The 27327-nt window shown below is 43.1% G+C and overlaps 1 protein-coding gene across 8 annotated transcripts in view; it reads right to left on the bottom strand.

Moving 5' to 3' along the window:
- Nucleotides 1–11428: 11428 nt before the first annotated feature.
- The window catches only part of LOC120441033 (zinc finger protein 469), a 200499-nt gene continuing 184600 nt past the window's right edge, over nt 11429–27327 (bottom strand). For all 8 annotated transcript variants that reach the window (XM_039614642.1, XM_039614638.1, XM_039614640.1 and 5 more), the window contains one exon: nt 11429–24541. In XM_039614642.1, coding sequence (XP_039470576.1) covers nt 12563–24352 — 11790 coding nt within the window. In that variant the 5' untranslated portion in view covers nt 24353–24541 and the 3' untranslated portion in view covers nt 11429–12562. The remainder of the gene's footprint in view (nt 24542–27327) is intronic.

The following is a 27327-nucleotide window of genomic DNA, read 5'->3' as shown; positions in this document are numbered from 1 at the left end:
CTAATTCCTTGAGATTCATCACAGCCAGGAATTTGTCTCCTATTCCACAATCATCTAAAAAATAATATGGTAAAAATATGGATTATAGGCACAAACAAACAAACAAACACAAAAAAGCAAAATCTGGGAAATCTTGCTAAATGTTATCTAGTAAGCATATAAGCCCCCCAAAAGTATTTTTTTGACTTCTAGTTGCCTCCTTGAAGAGACAACTAGCTTAGATTGTTGATAGCAATCTGAGCTATGCAGCTCTTCTTATTTTTTGTAAACTGTTGATTGTAGGTATTTTATAATTTCCTAAGACAGCTTAGTTCCTTTTTACAAAGGTAACCAAATGTTATTGTTATTGATTGGTGCACAATTAAGTCAATTAAATGGATTTATATGTACTTTTTGAGATAAATGCATTTAACACACACACATTTTTTAAAAGCACATAGTATTTTGCTGTGGTTCACTTGAATGTGGTTCAAAACAAACTGGAGCCTCAAAACTTTCCAAAGAGTTTAACCAACTCTTCCGTGACAGTCAGGCTCAACATAAATTTAACGTAATAAGCTTTAGTTGAATCAAATTGTCCACGTGCCCATGGAAATGCGCCAGTCTGCTACATGCGGTGCGAGAGATGTGTCATTGCTTCTTCGCAAATTGGCAAATTGGCAAAATGATAATGCACAAGATTAGGCTTGAAAAAGAAAGATTTTCTCTCTCTTTATGTTGTTAAAATGTCCCATGATTAGGAATTTGTTTTGTTTGCAGTTTGCACTTTTGCTGGAAAACATTCTCATGAGAATAAATCATTGCTGAATTAGTGTTGCTTTTTACACTTTGGGGAGAGGAATGCTCAGTCCATGAGACTGTGTTTTCAGTTTGTGAAGGGGATTTAAAGGACACAAAGAAAACCAATCACTTTTGTACACTGTGACATATTGATTTATGGCCGCTATTATACACTCCAGTGCCTATTCCGTATATATCTATATACATAGATGGTTGAAATAGTATATGATGTGGCACAGATGGCATCATTAGAGAGTATAATAGCCAGCCTGTGTGAGATACATAAATTTCTTGTCCAGGGAAATATTTCACTTCTTGTAAGGCTATTGATCTGTACCTTGGTACCTTTAATTTATGTGGGAGAAATTTTGTTTTTCCTTGGCTTTTTGAGATGGAGGGTTTTTCCCCCTTCTTTTTATATAGGATCCAGTACTTGAGCAAGAAACTGGTTTTGGGGGGATAACAAAGTTTTTCAGAGCTGTTTACTTGCTTGACCACATGGTGATGGCAGGGGAGAGAGGGGAGGAAAGGAAGGGGCCTAACAGAGGGAGAGATGGGAAGACACTTAATGTAAGTGTCCATCAGCGTAGGGATGTTTGGGCAATGGTGGTTTCCGTGGTGACAAAGCGAACAGCAAATAGACTAAGAAAGAGACATTTTGTGCTTTTTAGGGGTATGATCTGGTTTTACAAATACCTCCTTGAGTGCTTTATTGAGATGCATTTGGTGTTTTGTTCACACTCTGTTAGCGTGTGTGTGTGTCTATCTGTGTGTGCGCGTGATGTGTGAGAGATCCTTGTGTGCATGCGTGTGGGTTTGTATGCATCAGGATGCAGGATATTACATTCACACCCTCACACGCAGATATAAATAGGCAAGCCAGAATACAGGGGGAAGTGAATAATAATTTGTTTCACTGGCAGCTATTCAAACTTACAGTCTGTCAAAGTAGCGTTATGCAGAGCAAGCAGAATGCACAATCTCCTAGCAAATATTTGGAGAGCACTGCAATAAATTCAATCTGCAACTTATCTTTTGCTTATGCAGGGAGAGATTTATTGTAAGGCAAATTAGAGATCATGACACAAATGATATCGTTTCATCCCTTATCTGCTTTTTCTTTGTGATCACTAGCTGTCCAGTGATCACATTCGTGTGACAAATGAGTAAAAGTTTTTGACCTGCTTTGCTTATCAGCTACAATGTGTGTGTGCGTGTGTGCGTGCGTGTGTGTGTGTGTGTGGCAGTGTTATCTCTTTCTCATTCAAGTCATGTCACAGGCCAGACACTCTCTCATTGTCAGGAGAGGCTTTCATCCGCTGACTTCAGATGTGCCTGTCATCCAGTCCAATTATACAGAGAGAAATAGGTATTGTTACACTCTGGGGATTGATTCAAGACAAAATAGAAAAGTGAAGAGAAGACTACACAGTCATCTACGGCCATGCGCCACTTGCTGAGAGTCACACACACACACACACTCTCTTGCTTGCGCACACAGATTAAAAATCACATGGACGAACAGCTTCAATATCTCAGTGATAACAAATCCTTACAAGGTAACACGGCCCCACTTCTGCCTACAGTGGAAAGTGTCTGGCAGGTAGGTTACAGTAATTTGAAATGGTGATGGATCGAGTGGTGCACCTTCGCCTCAGCCTCGCTGTCAGGGTGATAGACCTTCTTTTTATGGAGATAACTGCGGGTTGATGGAGCAGCTGAGCAATGCTGGGCTTATGACGACTTCAACCTGCTGCTGGGATCAGTTCAGAGCCACTCAGGCATCAGTCAACACCGCTGTCATCGCACCACTTTCTGCATTTTCCTTTCCGCTCTTTTGGTTCTTCCCTTCTCTCTCATACAAAACCAGAATGGATGTCAAGAACCACCACTTACCTCCAGCCACTCATGGGGAACGGCTTCAGTTTATGTAATACCACCCTGCCATTGCACTTATATGATGCTCTACTGCCATGTTAGTAATCATTGAGCATTCAGAAACTTTAGAGAGCAGCTACAGTGGTTAAAATTGTGGAGATATTGTGTGAATGCCAGTTCTCGAAAAGTTTGCAGCCACACTTTCAAACCTCGTGCTGCATTCTCAGAATGGGAAATGGCTAAGAAGCTGATGAGTAGTTGAGCCTTGCTTATATGATCCATTTACCTCTTCCATCATTGTATTAAGTTTGTCACATGTATCCTTGTTTATACACAAGAGTTATGACAGCTCAAGATGGCAGACGTCTCAGTTTAGACAATCCCCTTATGTGTAGTCAACCCTGCGTCTCAGCCGAGCCTCCAGTGTCCTCGCTCCTGAATCAGATTCACTGATGTGGAACGCAGTTGGCTGAGATGCTGGAGGGCATGGGGAGAAGGGATTTGCTCCTTGGCTAAGTCTTTTTTTGTGCAGATTTCTAGAGCCACAAGAGGAGATTTAAATTTATATATCTATATATCTACACATACACATCCACACATCTGTTTTCCTGCCATCAATCTCCCATACCCACCTAGGTTGTTTTGAAAGTGATAAATTTAGCCATTTAATATCCATAATTAATAATTTATTATACGCAACGCGCCACAGATTTAGATTAGGTAGTATTTTATCCAGGTAATAGTTGTATCCTTCAAGGTCATTCTGAATGTTTGTCATTATTCTTTCTGAGTTATTTCAATGAAGCTTTTCAGCAACCTGCCTTTGATGTAACTAAATGCCACTATGATTAGAAAATAAAAGACACACTTAAAAAAAAACAACTCTGATTCTGTTTACTGTTTTTCTGTGTATGCATATGTGATGATAGAGCATATAGTTACACATATCTCCAGAACTGGAACACCATATCTGAGTATAAATGTGGTTTTAAAAATGTCTGAAAGGTGAAACGTTAAGCAGAACAAAAACACTGGGGGGTTATTTCAGCAAGAAAATAGGAGTGAAACTGTATTAATTTTAGTAGTTTTTTTGGTGTATTTTTAAAAGAACTGGCAGCCCTCCACATGGAGCATTTAGCACAGTATGTAATGTCTCGAAACTCCTCATAGAAAGATTCTGAGGAATCAGCATGTGCTATTGTTGGTATCACACGTAAAGTAACAACAGTTATATTTTGGTTGAGCCGTTGCAAAGCAACTAGTCAAAAGTTGGCCGATGAAACATCAACAAAGGAAACTCTCCCCGATGTACAAAACTGGCTGTGTGGACTTTTTTTGTTGTGAATAAATGTAAGTGAACCAAGTTATCTTGCTGTCATCCCCCTCCTCTCTCCCTCCCTACGCCTGTCTTTCTCCTCTCTGTGTGTCTCTGAAATACACACACATACTCTCTCGCACAAAGGAGGGAAAGTGTCACTATGGAAACAAGGAGGCGAGATTCTAAAAGCTACCTCTTGAGACGAGAGTTAAGACAACAAAAAGGAGTCCGCTGTGTGAGTGGCAGAAAAGCAACAATATACACAGCAGCTATACCTCTCCTTCCTGTGAATGTCCTCATCAAGTTGCTTTGCCAGCCCTTTTATCTTTATCCCTCTGGGTTTTTTTTTATTTTTTTTACCTTTACCAGACTGTGCAGGTTCGTATACTCACACATTCATGTATTTTCAGTATACTCTTCTGCATGTCTGAGCCCAGCGCTGTGCCTGCAGTTAAATGCATGTGGCTCTGAGGACAATATGTGTGTGTGGCTTGGGGTGTAATATGCACCACACATTTCTTTAATAGGGCTAATCCATTTTAATCCCACCTGCCACAGTTACCTTACAATGATGAATGTAAGCCTAAATGAGTTGAGACGCACAGAAATGCCCGCGGGAGACAGAGGAGGAGGCTGGGAGGTAGATTTAAGTCTCTATGTGTGTGTGTGTCTGTGTTTGTTGCTGTGTACACATGCGCTCTTATCTGTGTGTGTCTGCGTGTGTGAGTCCGTGCATGTGCATTTATTAAGGTTTCTGCAGTGGCTGAAAGAGGTTTTTCCTCCTTGCTTAGTTGAAGGCTATTTTCTGTGGGTCTGTAGGGTCACTGCTGTCCTTAGTGATGTCTCCTTCAAGAGTAATCAGCACCATGGACAGCAACACCTAGCTCCACCATCACAGGCACCACAGCAGGCATCCATCTCAATAGACTCAAAAAGGCTTCCTGTGCTTAGCTCCTTTCCATTTTCATTTTCTGCTGATGTGAAAGAATTGGATAGGTGAAAGTGGGCTGCACATTAAGCTTCAGCCTTGATGTACACCTTCAGCCCTCAGTCTATAACAGGAATGGAAAGCAGATGCAGGGGGTGATAGAGGAAGAGGCGAAGCCACTGTGAAAGACCTGCAGGCAATCACATCTATTAATAAAATCTCTAATGTAAAACTCCTTGTGGATGAGTTCCTTCTGTGATGGCAGATTCACACACCTACGAGGAGCAATATGCAGCACAAGTCCAAGGTGTTGTTACTGGTATGGTCTTACTTGAACACATGTTACTGTACAGTTTTGTGTTACTCACCTGTGGTGGCTTTGAAAAATAGCAGCAATTTTAGGAAGTAAAAAATAGATGAGAAAAGATAAAAAAGAGGAGCATGGGGAGGGAGAGATAGGAGGAGTATACTACTGTACAGAGTGAGTGGCTGAGTTAGGGTGTGTGTGTGTGTGTGTGAGAGAGAGAGAGAGAGAGAGAGGGATAGGGAGAGCCATGAAACACACATACACACACACATACACACACACACACAGAGGGTGCAGATAGCGGGAGGGGAAAACCTCCTCTCTGAAAGGGATGATGTCAGTCTCTGCAGCTGAGCCCCGGTCCCCGACTCGAAAGGGTGAAGACTGTCCTCCAGTACAAGACTACCAGCCATAACAACATCCACAAAGAGGGAGGAAAGGGGTGAGAACTGAGAAGAAAAGCAGGGGGAGTCTGGTGGATGATCCTCATGCAGGTACGTATGCCACATTAGCATCCATCTATGAGTTCATTCATTAGTGTCTTTTGTTGCGTGCTGCCTGCCATTATGCTTTAGATTGCTGCCAGCAACTCACTTGTTCAAAGTAATTATCATGTTTTCACAACGTGTCACAGCGAACGAGTGTGTGCACTCAGTGTACACTTCTCCATCCCGGTCTAAGCCCGTGTGAATTTGTGTGGGTGTGTATATTTTAGCGGGGGTGTGGAAGGAGAGTGCTCGAATAAGAGGTGCATGCACACACACACACGCACCCGCGCGCATTAGTGGAAAGTTTTTAATGAAGAGGAAACTGCTGTATCCAGTCTTCGGAGGAGAAAAGCGGCTTCAATTATTCAAATCCAAATCAGATGCAGGATCCCCAGAGCAGAGGGCATGACAGAGATTTGAGATTAGAGTGCAGGGATTTTGTGCAAAGATAACTTATCTACACAGAGCGGGGGGGAAATGCTCTTTTGTCTGTTGCGTCATTGTTATAGAGCTCTTCCTCTGTCTGCATCAGAGATTTGCCAGGTTAAAGCAATGCCTTCTGGGATGCTGGTGGTCAAACAGGTGACATAGCAGTGGTGAGTCATCCTGTAACATCTGTCACTGACACCTCTGTCTCCCACTTTAGATTACAGTTTCTCTGATCCACAAGGCGAATGTCATTGCTACCCATCACACAAGTTAAGCCAGTTTATAGAGTATGTTGTTTATTATACAAGGAAAATTGATTTTTTGTGGCAGATATTAGTTATAAATGTCACAGGCAGCCAGACAACAATGCATGCAGGGTCACATTCAATAGGCAACGAGACAAGATGACACTGACAAAGCACAAAATGTGTCTTTGTGTTGGAGAATTCAGCACCACTAGAGGTTGTGTGTGTTATTTCTGTTTTCTGTCTAATGAACTCACCGGCCTTTGGAAAAAAAAAAAAAAAGAACAGGTCACAGACACATATCACCAGCAACCATCCATTTACATTCTCAGGCTGTTGGCATGTCACTCAATTAGTCACAGCGTGGATTACACTCCACGAGGCGCTTGGGGAGAGAATCACAGTGGAAATCCAATTTTGTGCCACATCAAATGTCAGGATAGATCCTTCAGATTCTCTGTGATATCCACAGAAACAGCAGGGGCAAAGCTGGGAGAGCACGCTGTGGAGGTAGAGGAGGGGGGAAGGGATGAAGGTTTTAGCACAGGAGAAAGGGAACGAGGGTGAAGAATGTCTTGGAGGTACGTGAGGAAACCCTACTGGCCGTCAGGTCCAGCCTTGTATGCAACAATGGGTCGCTCTTACTGTAAGCTTCTCCAAACTCAGAATCGGAAAATCCATCTTCATAAGCCAATTGCAATTTTGAAATGTTGTTCGATGTATATATCACGACACAGGTATTTATTTCTTGTTGTTTAACTCTGACCCAGCACCGATTATCTGCTGGATTTTTCTCAAGTCTGTCAACAGCTTAAAGAATGAATCAGTACAAAAGAGGTATAAATAGAAATGAGAAAATTATATAAAATTCAACTAAACTCATTATGATGTCTGTCTGCATTAAACTTTCTTTGACATGAGCTGTGTGTTTGTTTGCTGAGGCCAGCTGCTCTGGAGACACCTGCTGTTGGCTGCAGCTTTCCAGTGGCTGCAGACACACATCGACAGGCTTTCATTTGTTTGCATAGCGCCTACAGTGCAACCCCATTTATTTCTGTAAACCTGGAACATCAAACAGGTACTTTTAGCTATTGTGTGCAGCCTGTTTCCTCTCTGGCTCTGACTGCAGTGACAAATGTTTGAGTTGATAAAGCCTCTGTTGGCAGTAAGCAGCCAGGACTTCATGGTGAGAGGCCATTAATTAGGAAATCTGAAGTGTGCCTGGCATCACTTTAATGTTTCATTTTCCTATATTACCTTTTACCCACTGAGATATATTTTTATCTGCTCATTTGCTCCGTAATTCATTTTGATGTTACTGCTGCCCTAGTTCATTTGACTTCTATTTCAGGTTCCAGTGTTGTGGGAGATTCCTTGCATAGATTTCTCGCTCCTGTTTAAAAAAGGAAAGGGGATAGAGATTGTTTTGATGTCTGTCAGGAAAAATTTGACTGATCATTTGACTTCAAAGATTTCTCTTCCCCTTTTATTTTTTACGTCAAGGCAATGTGCCTGCGTTGAGTTATTTGTACACCTTCTTCCTGCTGAACAAAAATGATTTCAGATACAATCCTCATGGAAATTCATCACAATCTCCCTCATGTGTGTGCCGGGAGGGATGCTCAGTCATTCCCTCCCTTTCATGGAGCGAATTCCTGCCTATCCATCTATCCATTTATCTCTCCGTGATGGCTGAAAGTGAAAATTCCCAACACAGGCGACCTGAGTGGCCCCTCAGCCTGTGTGTCATTACTGCTGACCAGTAGCCCATCTCTATCTGCCCCTGATCTCATGACCTCCCCGTGAGGCTGCCAACACTAACCTCCACAGTAAGGGAGGAGGGAGCAAAGGGTGAGGCGAGATAGTGGGATAGAATGAGAGGGAGATAGAAAGGAAGGAAAAAACAAGGAAGGAGAGTGGGTGGAAAGGTGTGCAGGCAGGCAGCAGGGATAGATGGAAAAAAATGTGGAAGCTGCAAAGAGATGGGGTGAAACGTAAAAAACAGAGGAATGTATGAAAAATCAGGTGAATGACTAAGATAAAGGGTGAAAGGAGAAAATGGGGAGAGGCAGAGGCAAAAATGAGGAAGGGGAGGGGGGGGGGGTGGGGGTGAGACACTGAATTGGAAATTGATGATGAAGAGAGCAGAAAAGCGAGAGAAAAGGAAGAGCAGGAAAATGAGGGTGGCGGCAGAGAAAAAAATGGAGGAAAGAAAGTCGGAGATCAGATGAGGCAGGGGTGGGAGACTCAGATATGGAGTGAGAGGAGATGCTATTTCAAGACCGTACTTACTGATAATGTCACTCTACTTCAAAGTGCAAAGCGTTCCTGTCATGCTCCTGCATGACTGTGCCTCTGGAGAATTTCCTTATAGATCAGATGATAAAAGGATGCATGGCAGTAGGGTGTGTGGGGCTCATACTCGCTATGTGTGACACTTTGTGGGCTAAACTGTGACAGAATCTGCTGAGGTCTCTAATTCTGTCTTAATCAACAACAGTTTCTGACTGGGGGCGGGGGGGTTGAAGGAGACTCACTGATGCAGAGAAACCAAGCTCAGCATGAGATTCAGGTAAAATCCAGATGCAGTCAAGGACAAAACATCAGCCACTAATTAGCGTATAAATTACCAGTGGAGCTCAGAAGGATAATAAATCTGAAATGTAAACACTTAAATGGCAAACTTTGTATATACGTACAAACATATAACTGTAATTTGGCTTCTATTATAATTGCTCTGTTTGACATGTTAATCACCGCACAGGCATTTCACTGACACAATTTGATGGCTTAGACGTCACTGAAGTCATCAGTGATGCAGCCTTCAGGCACCACACTCATGCCTGAGTCCCTGAGTTGCAAGGATTCCTGCAGTGCAACAAATTTACTCCCAGTCCAGATCATGCATTAATTAGATCTGTAACTAGATTTCACTTCATAACAGTTACACTAAGAACTGTGTTGTTTTTGAATACTGTTAAAATCTTCATGAACCACGCACCCTATAGTTATTGTGACAATCAAGGTCTTTCAATATTTAAGCATTTTAAATGATTAATCTGTGAGGCTAAACCAAAGCACATTGTGATCCTCAGCAACTCTTTTCTTTTTTAATTAATCTTGATACGTCTGCCAATGAGTCAGTGGCATTCTTTTGCTACACACACACACACACACACACACACACACACACACACACACACACACACACACACACACACACACACACACACACACACACATGGTCATCACATCCTCCAGATGGTCATCCATCCTCCCACGAAGGTTTTTCATTTATTTTTTGCTGTGGATCTACTAATGGGTGGGAATTTAATTATTGTTTAGAATAAGAAAAAAGCAACTCTAGAAAAACCACAAAATATTTTATGCTTCAGTGAGCTGCTTTAATAATCCAACTGAGTCATTGCTATACATCATTAAATATTAAACAGAAAGTTATTCTGTGGGTTATCAGGAAGTATTTAGCAAATGCTGATCAAAAGATTGACGATTGGGTTTTAAATACATAGATAGACAGCTGAGGATAAACATCAGGGGAGACAGTCTTCACTTTTTGACACTGAAAAGGCAAACTAGAGTCTTATTAATTATTGACTGAAGGATTAAAAATGACTATCCACTGATGCAGTGACATTTATGATGGGTTTCATTACTTCATAACCACAAACTGCTAATACCTAGGTCCAGAAATAATTTAAATGCCAAATCCTTCATTTTACATCACTGGTAACGTTAGACCATTTCTGATTATGTAATGTGTATCTAAAATGTTTAGGGTTATTGGAAAAGCCTCTTAAGCATTAGACTCTCAGGTCTATACGCAGGATGATTTAACTGGGATGCTTCTGAACACTGCTTGATTTTTGTAAGAGTTTTCATTTCAGCTTTCAGCCTTCATGACATCTCCTCGACTGCTTCAAGGAAACAGCCTTGAATTTCTGTCTTTAACGTGCTTATTTTGACTTTTACAGTACTGTAACAAAGGTCAGGATATAGCACACGTGCCGGCACACGTTCATGTGTCTGGATCGCTGCTTCTGCTGGAGCAGAATAGAGAGGCTGACAGGGACCGAGGCCTATAATTCCCTCCCAGTTATGCCTGCTTTATTTTCAGTTGTCATCAGTGAGTCCAAAAATATGGTGTTTGCGTCTGCTGCCAAACCAGTATTCACACAAATATAATTGGAGAAGTTATTTCAACGACACTGTGGCTCTGTTTCCACCACACTCCCTCTGAATCAACACATGGGCCGATGGCTGCTTACAGTGTTTACAGAAAACACCAGTGTGTTCGTACCACAAGTGAGATCTTTGATTTTGAAGAAAAAGGAGCCACATATGTAGAAATCGGCTTATATCATCAACACAGACTAATAGTTTAAACCGTCCTGTACAGTGTGCTGATGATTGCTGTTAAATGTTGTCTTGTAATGCAGACATCCATTTCAGTCAGCCAACTGTTATTATTGAATACTGTTTTTTAATCTTTTATTTATTTTTTTTCCTCAAGAACCAAATCCTGAGCTTGAACCAAAGAAAGACTTGATTTTTCTGACTATCCTCTTTTCTTCTTGCTCTTTCCCCCTCAGGTAAAAAGGGAAAAATGCGAGGACCCCCCTCCTTGTATTCTCTGTGTGTATGCCACTGTGTAATATGGCTTTTTATTCCTATGTGATGATGAAAAGTGTTCATGTAGGAACAGAAGCCATTTTACACGTGGTGATAGAGCAGCATGACGGAAGCATGACACAAGCGGGAGCTCCTCGCTGCCTGCTTGACAGTGCTCACAGAGACCAACAACATATGGTTGGATAAATGCAACTGTCTTCTTGCTGAATATTTCCCTGTAGTAAAGATACATTTATGCTCGTCTCTCTGATGAAAAGTGAGCTCAGCGAAGTGCTGATTTGAAGACAAAAATATGGCGTCAGAGTTTGTTGTGTGTGTGCACCTGTTTTTGCCTTCAGGCACACGCACCTTCCACTGCTTCCAGTGTTTGAAGCATGCGGTGACAGCTGCAGTCCGCAGGGATGGAAGTAGGAACATTTGCAAAACATGTCATGAACAAAAGAAGAAAAGAGCAAGGAGAGACCTGTACAGATCTTTAATAACCAACTATAAAACAGGCACTTGGTGAGCCACTTTACAACTTGCAAGAGACACTGCATTTCCCTTTCTTCTCATTCGTATTCATTTTGCACATTTTTAAAATAAAACTTTTACACCACACATTCATCTACCTACAATATAATACAATGCAAGATACATACAGTATAAACAAGATAAAGCACCTTTGTTGTCCTAGTAAATACTATTAAGAATTAAACACTTGGAGTTACAGACACAGATGATTGAGTTCGTAATTTGTGTGTGGTATTTTCAGTGCATGGGAAGAACTCCAAATACAGGTCTTGGGACTTTGATGTCCTTATATGCACCTGAGTTTATACAATGGAAGCTTTTCCTAATTTTGTTTTCTGTCAGCCTACATGTGATTTACTTGGATGGTTCACACAGTATCAATAAAATACAGAGAGCTAGTCAAAACAGTCTGATGTACGTTTGTAACTGCAACTGCTACAGATCTCATGTTCCCTTCCGAGGACATTGGCATTCACATTACAACAAAAAACACAATGTAGCACCACGTAATGTTTATACAAAGGCTAATACGATGAATGTCAATGCAGTACAGTAAGGTAAAAAAAAAAATACAAAATGACTATGTAGGAAGTATTTATGAAAGGTGCACAGACAATAGTCCATGTCAGTTCTGATGTCATTTGGTCCTTTAGTAGAAAACATAAAAAAATCTTTTATGAATGCAACATGAACATGCATTTCTAAAAACAAAATATTTTACTGTATTTTCAAGTATTCTTTTTTCTCTCCTTTAGGTAAATGAAATATATTCTCTTAAAAAAAGTTCAATGATTTCTCCAACTAGCATATTTAATTTTTGACCCAATATTCATATCTGCCATTCATCCTCACATTTATGTAATAAAAACACATGTACAAAGAAGAAATAAAGTGACTATGTAAGTATTTAAAGATAGCATTTCACAGAAAAGAGCTGTGCAATCTCATTCACCATAATGAATTGTCTTAAACATTTATACCTGTGAACATTTACAGTCTATTATTCACAGATCCCTCACACCCCCCTTAGTTAATAGATTCTGATGTGTCCTTCCTTAAAGGAATCTTAAAGCTAGTGAGTTTTTGGCCAAACAGCTGGCTGAGGAGGTGGTTCTGTGACTCTGCTGTCCGGTAGGAATGGGTCTCCATCGACCTTACCCCTATCTTTGGACGAGATTTATTCAAAGAATTGTTAATGGGAACTGAAGACACTTTCGATATGGGGGGATGCAAAGATCTCCCCAGAGGTCCCTTTTTGGTTTTATAGTCCCCGTTCTGAGGGCTCACAAACTCAGCCTTCTTTTGCGTACAGCTATCAAGCAGACTTCGTTTCGACTGCAAGCCCAAACTTACAGTCTTGCACTTGGAAATGATTTTGTTGCTAACAACATCATCCCGTACTGAGGACAACACAGGGTACTCATTCAGTCCATCTGACTTTCTCTGCAGAGATGGATTTGCACACTTGCTGGGACAAAATTTCTTCTTGGGTCTAGAATCAACGCCAAAATTTTCTTGTGTGACTGGAGAGGAAACCCTTTGCAGGCTATGAGGGGATTTCGTGTCCTTTCTCTTCTTCTGTCGTCTTGGGGGTTCCTTGTCCTCATTTGAAGCTGAGGCATTGGGGGAAACCTTGGAGTGAAGGCCTGGTGTTGACTCTGTAGTCTTCGGACTGCTTTTGGTGTTGTCAACGGACTTCTCAAGGGCGGCCTTCTCTTTATTCTGATTGTCATTTTCCTGCTCAGCACCATGAGATAAGATCTGCTGTTTGCTGCTAAAACTAGAAGAGTTGGAAATCTGATGCCACTGCTCCTCATCCCCCTGCTGGTCCATCACATCGACAGCTGATTCATCCTTTACAGACTCAGGTGTGTTTAAACTGATTTGATTTTCTATTAAGCTGACTACAGAGTTGTCACTAGGAAGAGGCGAATCAGTTTTTTCTTCCGTTTCTGTAGCGTCACCTTGAACAGAACCTTCCTTAGCTTTAACACTCTCCACCCCCGCACCACTACTCTCTTTAGATGCTGACCAACAGGTTGTTTCTGCTCTAATGTGGACCGACTCATTCTCCTCTTTCACGTCGCATGCTTCAGGAATTGATATTTCATTACCCTCTTTATCAAGATGAGGCGAGGGAGTCAGGTCAATTTCCTCCTTCTTGGGTGTAGCAGACTCAGAAGAATCCATATGAATGCATTTTTCCAACTCTACAAGCAGTTCAGAGTAGTCCTCAGCAATGTCCTCAGTCTTCACACTTGTATTGTTTGTGTCACTGTGGTATTCATTTGTGATGGTCTGTGTGGAGTCGTCTGCCATGGACACAGGGGGTTTGGAAGACTGTGTGTCAGAGTTTTGATTTAAGTGGAGTGAGCTTACACTAGCAATGCCGCTGTCTGAGCTGTTTTCTTGCAGACTGTCAGGGAAAATTCTCCTCTTTTTACTCGTAGGCGAAACACATTCATCTTCTTTGGATGCAGACACTCTGACGGGTCTCAAGACGCCTCGGAATTTGAAAATTTTGTTTCCCCCTGACAGGTGCTTTTCCATGTGACGATCAAACTGCTCTTTCTTGGAGAAGGTGTAGTTACAGGTGCTGCAGATGAAGGATTTTTTAATCACATGCATGACATCAGCGCAGAGCTCACAGGTGTAGAGGGTGGTGTGCTTCGATTCCAGCTCATCCACCTCCTCGTGAGCTCTCTTCAGATGATCTTTAAGCTCCTGGGCCTCCTGATAAGAGACGGGGCATTTGTGGCACAGGAAAATCCTTTCCAAATTGTGAACCACTAAATGTCTCTGGAGTTTGAATGGTTTGGGGAATTGTTTTCCGCAGTGGTGGCAGTCTCTTGAGGGGTCTTTGCAGTTGGGATGCATCTCCACGCTTTTAGATGTCTCTGTTTTGTGGAGGACCTCAAGTGGGGTTAAGGTGTTCTTCCCACCTGCTCCGCTGGTGCTTTTAGATTTGTGAAGCTTTGCCTCAGCACCCTCTCCCATTGTGTTGTCTGCAGAAACAGCTTTTTCCTGTTCTTTATTAACTTTGCTGGCCTCTCTGCTCACCTTGCTGGGGCGATGCTGCATTATTGAGGAGATGAAGTTCTTCACTGCTGTCTCTTGCATGAAGCTGCCCGAAATGCCTAGCATGGATCCTTGCGTCTGACCCCTCCTGGCAAACTGTGTGGCATGCTCCCGTAAGTGTTCATTGTACATCCACACATCTGATATCTCCTTCAAACACATTCCACAGGTCCAGATACCTGTCTTGTTCTTTGCATGCTTCTCCCTCAGATGGTCTCTCAGTTGTTCCCTGGAGCTGAATTTACGCTGGACACACATGTAGCAGGTTGGAGGTGGAGAGGGGTTGTGGGAGAGTTTGTGAAAGTTCAGCTCGCCCAGGGTAAGAAACCAAGTGAAACACACTTTGCACTTGTATTGTTTATCTTTGACTTTCATTCCGCCATCTTGCCGTTTCCTGCCTCGCCGCTCTGCCACTTTGTTGGACTTTTCATCATCTCTATTCTCCACATCAACAGTTGCGATTGCTGGAGGAGCTACTGAGATATCTTTATTAGAATCAAAGAACTGGATTTCTGGAAGCTGAAACGTGGTGTTCATGTTTTGGATGTCAATGCTGTGGAAGGTTTGAACGCCCTCTGGCTCCACAGTGTACGGGGTGGATGCTACTTCTGGTTTACAAGTGTTGGGGTCAGAGGTCACAGATGAGCTGGTATCAAAGGTGGTGAAGGCAGCGGGGCCACTCCATTCAATTGAAGATTTATCAATTGTGCTTTCGAGTGGTTTCAAGAGGCTGCTGCAGAGCTCTTTAATATTGTCATGAACAGCATCCCCCTGATCCCTCTGTTTAACATCTGCCAGCGGTGTGACATCTGCCTTTATTGTGCTGTTGTGGCACATATTCAACATGATGGCATCATCAAGAGAAATTGTCTCATATTCACAGTGCTTTGCGTGATTGTCATTAAAAGTCTGTTCAGCCTGGTTTTCCGCGAATTGATCTTTACTTTGCATGAATGTTTCAGGAGGAAGGAAGTCAGCAGTCACATTTGAATGGGGCGATAGCTTCTGCCTTTTGTTTCTTTTGCTGTACACCCTTGGGCACTTCTTCCTTTTTGCCTCGTCATCTCTGGGGAAGAGCTGTGAGAATGTGGTGTCATCGTCAAATAGGGCCTTCAGATCAGGACTAATACTTGGAGGGCTGAGAGCTGTGGAGTTCAAACAGGAGAGAGGATGTACTTTGTCTGAAGGGCTACTGCTTTTCTCACATTTTATCTCGCCTGCCACATTTCTAAGAATCTCCTGGGCAAGGCTGTCTTCTGATCCTTTCAGTTCACACATGTCTTCAACGGGGTGCAGAGTCCTTCTGGTATCATCACATTCTCTGATAACCTCCTTGTCTACAGCTATAGTACTTTCCACATTATTATCCGTACACACTTCCAAATTTGCCATCTCTGTGATACTCGTACGTTTTGTTTCTTCTGTATCAGCAATTTGATTGATCTCCACAGTTTCATTAAGTACATTTGTCTCTTTTGTTGGAGATCGGGCTGTGTTGTCAAAAGCAGGCTCTGAAGCAGCACAGTGAGGGAATTCCTCAGTTCTTTCACTGGTTTTCTCCTGTTCCTCAGAAGATTGGCTGCGCTCTGCGCTGCTTTTGAATTCAGGAGTTATAGCTTGAAGTATGTCTGTTTTTAATATATTCAGAAGCTCATCAGAGAGATGGCTAGGCTTTTTGTTTACCTCACTGTTCTTGTTCTTTCTAGCTTTGTTGTTCTTCTTTGCTTTTACTGACAGCATTGGGCTTTGATAGCCTATTTCATCTACTGCCACTGCACTTGTCTCACTTGCCATTTCCTCCAGGATGGATTCGGTCTCTGCTGCTTTAGATATGAGAGTACTACTTATCTCAGGCAGGCCATCTATTTTTGTTGGGTAACAGGTCTGTGAATCATCTTTATGTTTTTTCTCTGTAGTTTGTGATGCTTCATAAATAAGCGCACTCCCCTGATGGCTTGATGGTGCACTCTGTGGGCCAGTGTGTTTTTCAGCTTTAACCAAATGCTTCATTGCTTTATGCCTCTTTAACCCTGGCACAGTCCTGAAACACATGAAGCAGATTTCACAGAGCACTTTGCCCTGCTGAGCACTGTTCTGTGTCTTTTTCTGTGTCGCATCTTTGTGTATTTGCGTTGTTGAACACTGGCCAGTGTCTATTGTTGGTCGCTTCTCTGAAGGGTCTGATGGAATCAGCATTTGTTCACTTTCACAGATGATGAGTGGCTTAGGAGTGGGCGGACCATCTGAAAAGGTTTTTTTGAGAAGTTTACCGTCCTCAATAGAAGCTTTGTGAGAATTTAAAGTCTCTGTTTCAGCCTTGCTCAGAAGGTCTGCATGCATATGCAAATTCTCAACAGGTTTGAGCACCTCATGGCAAACCTCCAGGTTTGTCTTTACGTTACCAGCTGCAGAATCTGTTCTCTTGCTTTGAGCTGGGAGCCCCAGTGAAAAACATGTGAATTTCATACTCTGCTGTAGCACCAGTGGTTCATCGGATGAATATAGCTTAGCTGCAGGGTTGGAATTCAGTGATGCGCCTGTGTCTGCTTCAGTTTTGCTAAAAATCAGTGCAGGGTTTATAATCAGATCACATGATTCAGAGTCATCACTGGGTCTCAGCACGGTATCTGCGTTCTCTTTAGGCTGACTGGCTGGTGAGACTGGTATGTAATCGTACTGGTTTAGTTGTGGAGGTTCATCTGAGATGCTGTTATAGTTGAGTGGGCTGAGCTTGAAGTCGTACATTAAATCTCTTTTTCCAAGGCTCTCTGACACCACTGGTGGTTCTGCCATAGAGGTTGCTGGAAGTGGAGAGGAGATGGTGGTTTCAGATCTGGGGATTTTACACTCTATCATTCCTAAGTGCAGGTGAGGTGGACTTACTAAAGAGTACTCCATCTCCATGGTTGTGTTTAGCTGCTCACTGTTTGAATTTTTGTTATTGTCTTTGCTTCTTGGGGATTTTGTATTTTGAATGGAGTCTTGATCAATAAATGTATTATCGCATGTATTGTTCGACTTACAAGAATCCTCTTCTGTGTCACATTTCCGCATAGGCGTTTGATTACAGCTTGATAATAGAGGGCTGACTGATTGAGCAGTCGCTAAAAAGACGCAGTGACTTTCTTCCACTTCATCTCTGCACGGTGAGTTATGCTGACTTGCCATGAAATCAATGGGAAGCTGCTCTTTGATGTCCTGAACATTTAAAATCTCTTCTCGTTTCTGAGCAGACTCAAAGATGAGACCTGTCTGAGTTTTTAATGAGTCATTAAATGGAGTCATTTTGCAGGAATCACCGTTAATGATGCCATCAGACTGTGAAATGATCAACAGATTGCTTTGTCCCTCTATGGATTGGGTGTCATGGAAGGGCGAGCAGCATCTAGAGCTTTCTGTATTGGTTTCCACCAGTAACGGACTGCAGGGCTTGTCTGTGGTGACAATCTCTACGGACATATCAGTTTCACCGTACGTCTGTGTCGAAAGGCCTATTAAATGATCTCGGTTTGATGTTTCAACAGTTATTTTAACAGTTTCACTGTCTGAGCGCTCCACTTTTAATTCATCAGCATGCGATGAACTGTTGTCTTCACGATTACCATGGCTACCAGCTGATTGTTGCTCCGCTGCTGCCTTCGTCACATCTGCCATTTTCTCACTAATATCTGGACTGGGCTCAGCCTGAGCTGGTGATAACAGATGAACACCAGAGTGACCCGTAATTCCCTTCACCGCCTCTGCTTCCTCACCCGTGGGTGAATACTCTCGGCCAACACTACTGTTTTTAAACAGCTGATCTACATTGTCCTCTGCATTACCGTTCCCGCAAGATTCCTCATCCACACGTGGCTCATGTGTCACCACACTTGAGCAGTGAGCAGTCTCGGTTAAAGTGCTACTCTTGGAGATATCCTGCTTTGATGCGACTTTACTCTGTGCCTTGTAATCCTTGTTTTCTGTGGGCTCACTTGGCTGCGATGAATTTGGCTGGCTGCCATTGACTCTGGGGTCAGCCTTGCTGGAGAGAGACGACTCTGACTCATTCAGAATGAATTCAATTTCATCCTTCCTCTCATTGATATTTGGAGGTGATAATATATTCTCTTTTTTCATAATTGCTTCCTTTTCCTCATGATCTTCTCTTTCAACTGCATCTGTTGCCTGACATTCAGTTTCTAGATGTTCTTGACTTTTGGGAGAGTTGACATTTGGCGTTTTGTCTACTGATATAAGGGGCTCTTTCTTGAATATAGAGTGTGAAATCACCTCCAGACTTTTCATGAGATTTTCTGTATATCTCTTCTGCTCCAAAATCTCTTCCTTTGTTTCCATAGGAGTGTCTTCTTCAGCACTTCTTTCTTCAGTTTTATGATCAAGGTGGAGCTGTGGGTGTTCAATATGTGAGGCTGCAGAGATTAAATTTGGTGCATGGCCTTCTTTGTCTGAAAATATTTCAAGAGCCCCTGATTCATTGTGAATTGCAATGTGGGGACTGTGATGTTCACCCATTAGCTCAAATTGGAATGTGCCGTGCCATGAGAGTCCCTGTTCAGTGAAAGGCTCTGAAGGCATCGAAACAGGTACATCTATCGTCGGTACAGAGCATTTAGCATCCAAAGTGAGGCCCTCACTCTCTGACTCATCACCCAGACGTAAAGGTGAAAATTTGCTCATTTGCAGCTGTTTGGGGATGTGCTGATCTAGTATCGATGGCCTTTCCAACTTCGTTGTCTGCAGCTGGTTCTCAAGCTCGTTCACTATTCTCTTTATCTCCAGCTCATCCTCTGATGCACAGCTGTTGAGATTTGCACTGTAGTCAGTTATTTTTTCTGGCAGAGACAAAGGAACGTGATTATAATCTGGCTTCTTTTCATTTGATTTCTCCGAGTTGCTTTTGTACTGGGATATCTCATCTGGTAGAACGGGGCTAACAATGAGATTCCAGTCTCTTTGCTCCAGAAAAGGAGAGAAAGATGACACAAACTCTTCCTTTTTCTCCGATGTGTTTTCTATTGAATGGAAACCCTCTTTTTGTATCGGCATTTCCGAGTAAAGGCCACCGTCAAAGCCTGTGAGGTCCCCAAACATTGATGAGGTGTCAAATGAAAGCGGAGATTTAATGAGTCCTTGCTCCTGGTCCAGGGGGTAAGGCATGAGGTGGAGTGTGTCTTTTTGTATCAGCGGGCTTTGGCTTTCAGTTGGAGACAGGCACACTTCATCCATCAAAGAGCTGCAAAGAGACCCAGGTTTGTGCGTGACTAGGTCATTGGCTAAAGTGATAGCCTCTTTCACCGCACAGACAGTGTCGCTCTGTTTTTCAAACGTGGGAGTGTCTGATAGCTCTGGCTGTGCAGCCAGGGAGCCCTCTCTTCTTTTGCCCTTTGTGTTTCTGTCAATATTGAAATCAGTTTCTTTGGCAGCGGGGGACTGTGAATTAAATGGTAGTGTCTTGTTATCTGTGCCGACACATTGTGTTGGTTCGTCTTTAGGGCAAAGACTGTCTGCTCTCTGCAGGGAGTTTCTGTCTGAAGTAACCGTTGTACTGGGTTCTTTTTTGTGAGACACGGGTTTCTCTCTTGATTTTGCATGAGAGGTTCTGCTTTTTTCCAAGTGCTTTACTGTGTCTTTTGCTTTTTGTGAGGATGCCGCTAGATCAGCAGCTTCAGGATTTGAGTGACATTTCTTTGGATCCTCTGTATTGTCTTTGATATCAGAATGACTGGCTTTGTTGTTGTTATACTTCTTGACAGATTTCGTGAAAGTCAGTGCAAGTGTGCTGGACTCTTTAAATAACTTCTGAGGGGAAGACCTTTCATGGGTTTTCTGCTCTGGAGACTCTTTGTTTTTGTCTGTCTTCTTCTCACAGTCTGAGTCAGTGCGATCAGTGCTTTTGGGGCTGTTGATACTATCACTTGAAACACTCACAGATGTGCTGAGTTCACTGCTTGTGGACGATCTGCTACCCCGCCTCCTGAGCCTCTGGTGAGAGCCGTGCTTGTCGGGCGAGAGAGAAACCTCTTCGCTTTTTTTCATCTCAAAACACTCCTTCGACTCATGCCTCCATGCTGCCTGTTCCCTCTCGCTCTTCGCGCGCCACTTGCACTCTTTAGTGTATGTGTATTTACAGCGACTACTCTGATTCAGTCGGCCTTGGCTTGCTATCTTTACGGGCTCACATTCATCATCTGAGTCTGAGACATAGTCGTATTCTCCAAAGGCAGTGTTCTGCACTGTAGGAGTTAGTCTTTCCATCACCAAGGAAAACTGAAGGTTTTTAGTACCTTTGACATGGAGTTTATGGAGCTTATTTTTCTGTTGAACTATTTTGTGAATCAGTTCTTTGCTCCAGGTGCCCCCTCCAGTGTTTTTCCTCTTGCTCTCTTTCACTGCAGTTCTTGAAGTCGGAGAGGTGGAGGCCTGTGAGGGTGCCGACCCTCGAAGTGCGGAGTTGTCCTGAAAGCTCTTAACGCCGCAGCGTTCCGAAAACTTGCTGGATAAGAGTAACCTCTGTGTCCCCGTGTTTTCGTCCTCGCTCTTGCACAGATTTTTTGCCTCTTTCACTTTGTTGACTTGTTCCCACATCTTCTCCCTGGAGGCAATTCTTGAATTTTTATGAGAGACTTCTTTTTTTATGTTAATTTTCTCATCTTGTTCCAGATTCAGAGAGATTTTCTCAGGGCTCTCTACATCAGAGTCATAAAAATACTTTTCCTGTGTGAAAGACACATCATCAACTGCTTGTTTATTTTTGCTCTCAAAGACCAGGGATTCTTTCATTTTCAGAGATTGTTTGTTTGACGATGTTTTGACAGTGGTGAGGTCATCGTCAGCAAATGCATCAATAAAGCTGCTGTCTATTTCGGCATTGTCTGACTGATATCCCAGTCCGTTCAAAGCTTCTGTGATTAGACTGTCTAACTTGGCATCCATTTCCAGCTCAGGGAGGTTGACTGAACTGGAGAACAGTTTCATTGAATCGTCTTTATTGTCTCCTTTCATTTCACTGTCACATATCAGGTCGCCATTTTTATTGAGGCCCAACAAAGACAAGTGAAGATCAGACGGACATCTTGAGAGTGAAACGTTTGACACGGATGACACTGCTTTTGCTGGTTCTGAATGGTATTTTCTACTGTCCTCAATCTTTGCCGTTTCTTTGAGGTCATTTTGTGCAAACGTGTGATGAGCACAGTATTGCTTATGGCCTAAAAATGAGGCCAGGTTGTTGAAATTTTGATCACACTGTTTGCATGTCAGGAGCACATCCAGCTGGTCAAGATTTGCTGTGGCTAATGAGCTGGCTAACAGCTGATGTGCAGAGTATGGCGGGGGAGGCTGCTGGTGCTCCACGCCAAAACTATCCACATAAGCTTTGCTTCCATCCATAGTTGTCTTTGCATGAGTACTGCTTTGCAGGTAGCTCATCATGTCGTCTTTGGGTCTGTCTGGTGCAAAAGGAAGGTTTCGCGGAGCGTCGGAATGAAAGTGGTGGGAGTGAGTGCTCAGGTGATCTGAGGGTAACTGGGTTTTGCCTTGCGGCTGGTGATAGAATGGGTGAGAGGGTGCTGGCTTGGATATTTGCGTGTCCTCTGAGCTGATGTTAACAGGGCTCGTGGATGCTGGGGAAAGGGAGGAGCAGGTACTGCTAGATGCAGGATTATGAACTGGGGATGGCAAAGGGGATTCATAAGGCGATACCATCATCAGTCCCATAGGCGGCACCTGTAATGGTGGGAAGCTGTAGTTTCTTGACGGTGCTGCTGGAAGAGAATGATTGAGTCCAAAGAATACTACCTTATTTTTTGATTCACATACTTGTGAGTGGCTTGTTTCTACTTTAAAAGTTGAGACTGTGTTACTGTTTTTTTTAACAAGCTCCTGTCTCTGGTTTGAAAAGCCATCACCAGTTCTGCTGTTCTGAAATGAGCCAGGAGTTTTCAACGAGCTGGGTTTATGTGATTTTATGTCATCCTGCCAGTCAGAGGGGGAAACTATGTAAGCCAATTTTTGATTGCTTATTTGTCTAGATAACTCAATTCTACCTTGGTTTGGCATGGCAGGGGTGGGTCGTATCTGCTGCCAGGGCATTCTGTTATTTTTAGATGAATTTGGCCTTTGGTCAATCGCTGGCTGGTTTTGAAACTGAAACTTGTCATTTATATCAGTGTACTGAATTGTGTTTGGATCTTCTTGTGAATATGCCTTATTAGGCCCCTCCCATGAGTGTGGCATCCTACTTAGAACATTACTGTTGATGTTTTTATCAAAAGCCATTGTGCCCGAGCGAATGTTATTGACTGGAATGCTGTTATATGTTTTGGTGGGAAAGTGCATTGGTGAGCCTGGGCCTTGTGAAATATTTCTTGCATGCATACTTCCTTGAATGAGTGTTCTTTGGTTGGCAGCTGTGTCTTTGGGGTGACAGTTTCTCTTACTCCCCGAGGTGATGGCTGCATCCCTACTGTCTGCCTGTCCAATTGCATCTGTGCTCTCAGCCAGCCCAGTCTTTCCTTGCTCCGACTGCTGTGAGCTGGAGCCAGAGCTGTCACTGCTGGCTGAGTCCTCACTCAGATTCCTTGGACACTGGATGGATGATGCCACCCCTTGCATAAACTGTGACTGCGGAGTGTGAGGATAAGTGCTTCGATCCTCTGGTTGCTGTTCATTATTGAACTGAGTGTTGTTTTGAGCAATATTTTGCCCTTCTGCAGGTGCGAAAGAAAACGAGTTGTGGGTCACATGAACAGAACCCAAAGAGGCGTTTGTGAAGTCTTGGGATTGCGGGTCCTGTTCACAGGGAAAAGAGTCAGAAGTTGATTCTTCCATTAAATTATATCCATACTGAAATGGACCAGGCACAAATGTGTTTGCCTTATTTGCTTCTGATAGGGCCGTGGATTTCTGTGATGAAACCCCAAAGTTAGCACCATTGAAAGTCCTTTCAGGAGATGCCCATGCATTAGAGCCACTCAGATGAAAGTCACTCAGAATCAGTTGGCCACCAGGCTGTGCACTGTTGCTCTCCATGGATGCTGGCTGCTGCTGCTGTTGTGACAGGGGTGGATGTGGGTGAGATGATGTTCCACTTGAGGAGCCCAGTGTCTGTGAGGTAAAGCTTTGGGAGGTGAGGTTAGAGGAAGGCTCTTGGAAACAGCGGCTGTAGCTAAGCTCTTCTTGTTGTAGTTCGGCCTCTCTCTCTGGTATACTGGGAACGTGGAATCTGTAGCTGCCCGAAACTGGGCCACGACTGGTTTCCAACTTCTTGGGTGGCAAAACCTTCTGCTGTGGGTATGCAATACCAACAGTGCGTGGATTTGTAATGCCTGGTCTGTACAGCTGCTGTGGGTTGCCTCGCTCTGTCTTTACTGACCGCTTCCCTTTCTCTCGGCTGCGGCTCTTTCCACTTGGAGACTGGGGACTGCCTTTGCCACTCGACCAAGTCCTGTCAGTGGCGAACTTTGATCTGTTGTGCAGTGATCTGAAGTCAATCTTCCCTGCTTGCTGTGGTCGTATGACAGCCTCACGCTGCTGAGGACAGTCCCTTTTCTTCTCTATTTTTTCAGCTTTGGGCCCTCTGCTACTGGCTCTGGCCTCAGTGCCTGTGCTTGAAAAGTGCTCTGAAGATTCCTTTGAGGTTTTTTCACTCGTCTGCTCCAGCGTCGTGCCCTCATCCTGCAGTTTGGACTCAGTGTCCAGCTCTTTGACTGCATGCATTCGCTGAGTCTCTCCTGCCATGGTGCACGATGTGTGCTGTGAAGGCCTTGTCCTCAGAAGTGCTATCTGGGAGACAGGGACATCGTCTTGTGTGTAGTAATAATCACTAAATGTCCAGTGGCAGGAACTGCAGGGACCGGGCTTCTAGCTGCAAGTTCATCTCTTCACCCTCATTGTCAATTGCAGATCTGGCACCAAAGCAAATCAGACCTGGAAGGAATAAAGAGCAAAGAGGATCAGATGGCAACCTTAAACTATCTGATGAAAACAATTAAAAGCTCTTAGAAATTAAATGTTTTAGTTAGACAAAAGCAAGCAATACTAATTAAACATGCAAGCGAAACATTGAACAGCATTCAAAAAAACTTGTGTATCCAAAAAATACTTTTTGGCCTAGGTGTTAGTATTGAAAATAGAAATGTCAGGAACTTCCAAATGAAACAAATAAAGTAAAAAAACCTACAGTTTCACACAAAGCTACTTCATATGATATACTTGTTCCCTGTTCCTGCCAGCAGAGAGCAGTATTGCAGCATCAAACAGCAGTACTGTCAATACACACTGTGTGATCAATAGGGAATTCCAAAATTCTGCCTTTTCATACTAGTCCTTGAGATATTACTTAGTCTAAGTTCCTTTTTTTCAACAACAGACACATTTCAAACAACCACATAGAGTTTTTTGAGTGCTTGATTTCCGCTTGACAGCAGTAAATAGTTGTTGTGTCATATTCAAACCTCTCAACATAAACAGTCATACAAAGAAAGCAGTTTCATCTTGGAATGATGAAGTTGAACGGAGTTCTGAGGATGAGAAAAATTCAGTACGTGTATCCAAAGTGCATTGCCAGTAAATGAATCACAGACTCCTTAAGAGAAGGGACACAATGCCACAGTGTTCTTTTGCTACAGAGGGCTTCAGGTTTAGATCATGGAGGAATATCGAGGATTAGTCAGCCAGCCCTTAGACAGTGAGAAGTGAGGGCACACTGACGTTTGTTGCCTTTCCCCAGGCATCCCAGACAGTGTTCTCAGGTCCTGGTTTACTTTGGCCCGGCAATGCTCCTGGTTGATTGAGGTCAGACCAAATGAAACTTGCAGTTAGCACCAAAATGTAATTTCTAGGCCCGGTAACCAAACTTCCAACACACCTTCTGTCTGTCTCCGCTGACTATACCGGTGCTGGAGGTAGCCTATGTTTGCCGAGACTGTAGCCTATGTTTGCCGCATCTGTTTTGGCTACCATCCACTGTGCTGAAGTGTCCTTGAGCAAAGCACTTGTGGTTTACTGAGGAAAGTTCTAGCCTGTGAGGAATGAGTGAAAACTGCATACTAAAATGAAAAACTGTGAGTACCACTGAATCGAGCCTCTCTTTTAGGCACTGACAATGATGGAGCCAGAAAACTGTATATAAAACTGTCAGATGTGAAAGACAAACAGACAGAGTAAGTATGTGCACCCTCATCAGTCTCTCAGGAGATCATGTTTTTGGAAATCTCTGGGTCATTTTGTCATCAGCACCTGATTTTGTTTCCATCTTGAATCCATCCTGTGGAATCAATATTTCTACTAAAACATCCTTGAGCAGGTTGGTATGGTAATTATGATTTATGTACTCTTTTATTTATAGCCATGTCCAGTTAGAGGTATAATTCAGGCAGATTTTAAAAAAACAAACCCTACTTTTGTTTTTTTTGCAAAACGTCCAAATTCCTTTCGTAGAGATTGTATCTGATCACCTGAGCACCGAGCCTATGATAAGACTGTTTGACAGCACAACATTAGTGCTGACTATCTGGAAGACGATGACAGATGGCTCACAAATGAATTCTTTGTGCACCCTGGCAAAAGAACCAAACCACATATAATCACGATGAAACATAAATACAATCCTGTTCAGAATACATTTCTGTAGGAGTATGTCTTGTTGGCTTATTAATGGCAATAAGTTAGCAAGTGCATGGTATGCTGACCGTATTGTAGTGTAAGTGAGGTCACAGCCAGATAGGTCCCTGAAGGCGGACAATTTTTTTTCACTGTATAAATTCAGGCCCTCTCAAAGCCACAGAGACGAGGAGATGAGCTGATATGAGATAAGATGTGTTGGCCTACAGCTTTGAGCCTTGAAGGCCATTATGTTTCGATCCACAAAGCAGCAGTCAATGCTTTCAGATACTGCATGACACACAGTGAGATATGACCCTCAATTTTTTCTGACACGATCTCCTGTGCTGTTTGTTTCCTTGTCTCATCCTGTGGTAAACCTCCCAGAGGTATTTAACAGGCTGGAAGGGAGACCTGAAGCTGAGACCTGGCTAGGTTTTGACCTGGTTGTGAAAAATCACATCCCCTTTACAGCTCCACAGAATCTGAAAGCCAGAGTGTCTGCAGGTATCTCTGCCACCGGTTGGGGAAACTGGGGTGAACGGCTTTGCCTGCGTCTCCATCAGGCAGCGCTTGATCCAGCACTGCTGAGTCAACAGTCACGATCATACATCATAGCCCCAATTGTATTTGCCTAGACTGGCTGTTGCGGTTTGTGGCTGTGAATGAACGCCTCCAACAACAAAAAGAGCAGTATGAGGATCACAGGAACCTTACAGAAGTAGCACCAAAGCCTGAGCTGTCAGTTTACAAAGAGTAAAGGGTCAATTATAGTCTAAAAATGCCTTGGACACTTCCCCTACAGCCCTGGGCTGCACAGTATTTCTTTCCCTTCTCATAAACAAGAATTATTTCATACAGAGACTGCTTGCATATTAATCTGGCAAATTGGTGGTGTTTTTGCACTGCTTACTCAGTTTTTTCATGAAATAGCATGAATTGCTGTTGGACTGTGTATAAAGACAATGTGGTGGTGACAGAATTGCAAGCTGGGCACAAGTTCATATCAAATCCTGTGTGACTGGTCTAAAATTTATTCCATAAAAGTGCATTTTAGTGCAGTTTTATAAGTCAATTAAGGCTGTGTGTGTATGTGTCCATGTGAGTGTGTG

This window comes from Oreochromis aureus, linkage group 7 (assembly GCF_013358895.1).
Source record: "Oreochromis aureus strain Israel breed Guangdong linkage group 7, ZZ_aureus, whole genome shotgun sequence".
Lineage (NCBI taxonomy): Eukaryota > Metazoa > Chordata > Actinopteri > Cichliformes > Cichlidae > Oreochromis > Oreochromis aureus.
Note: the sequence above shows the minus strand (reverse complement) of the source record. Positions and strands in the feature narration are given on the sequence as shown.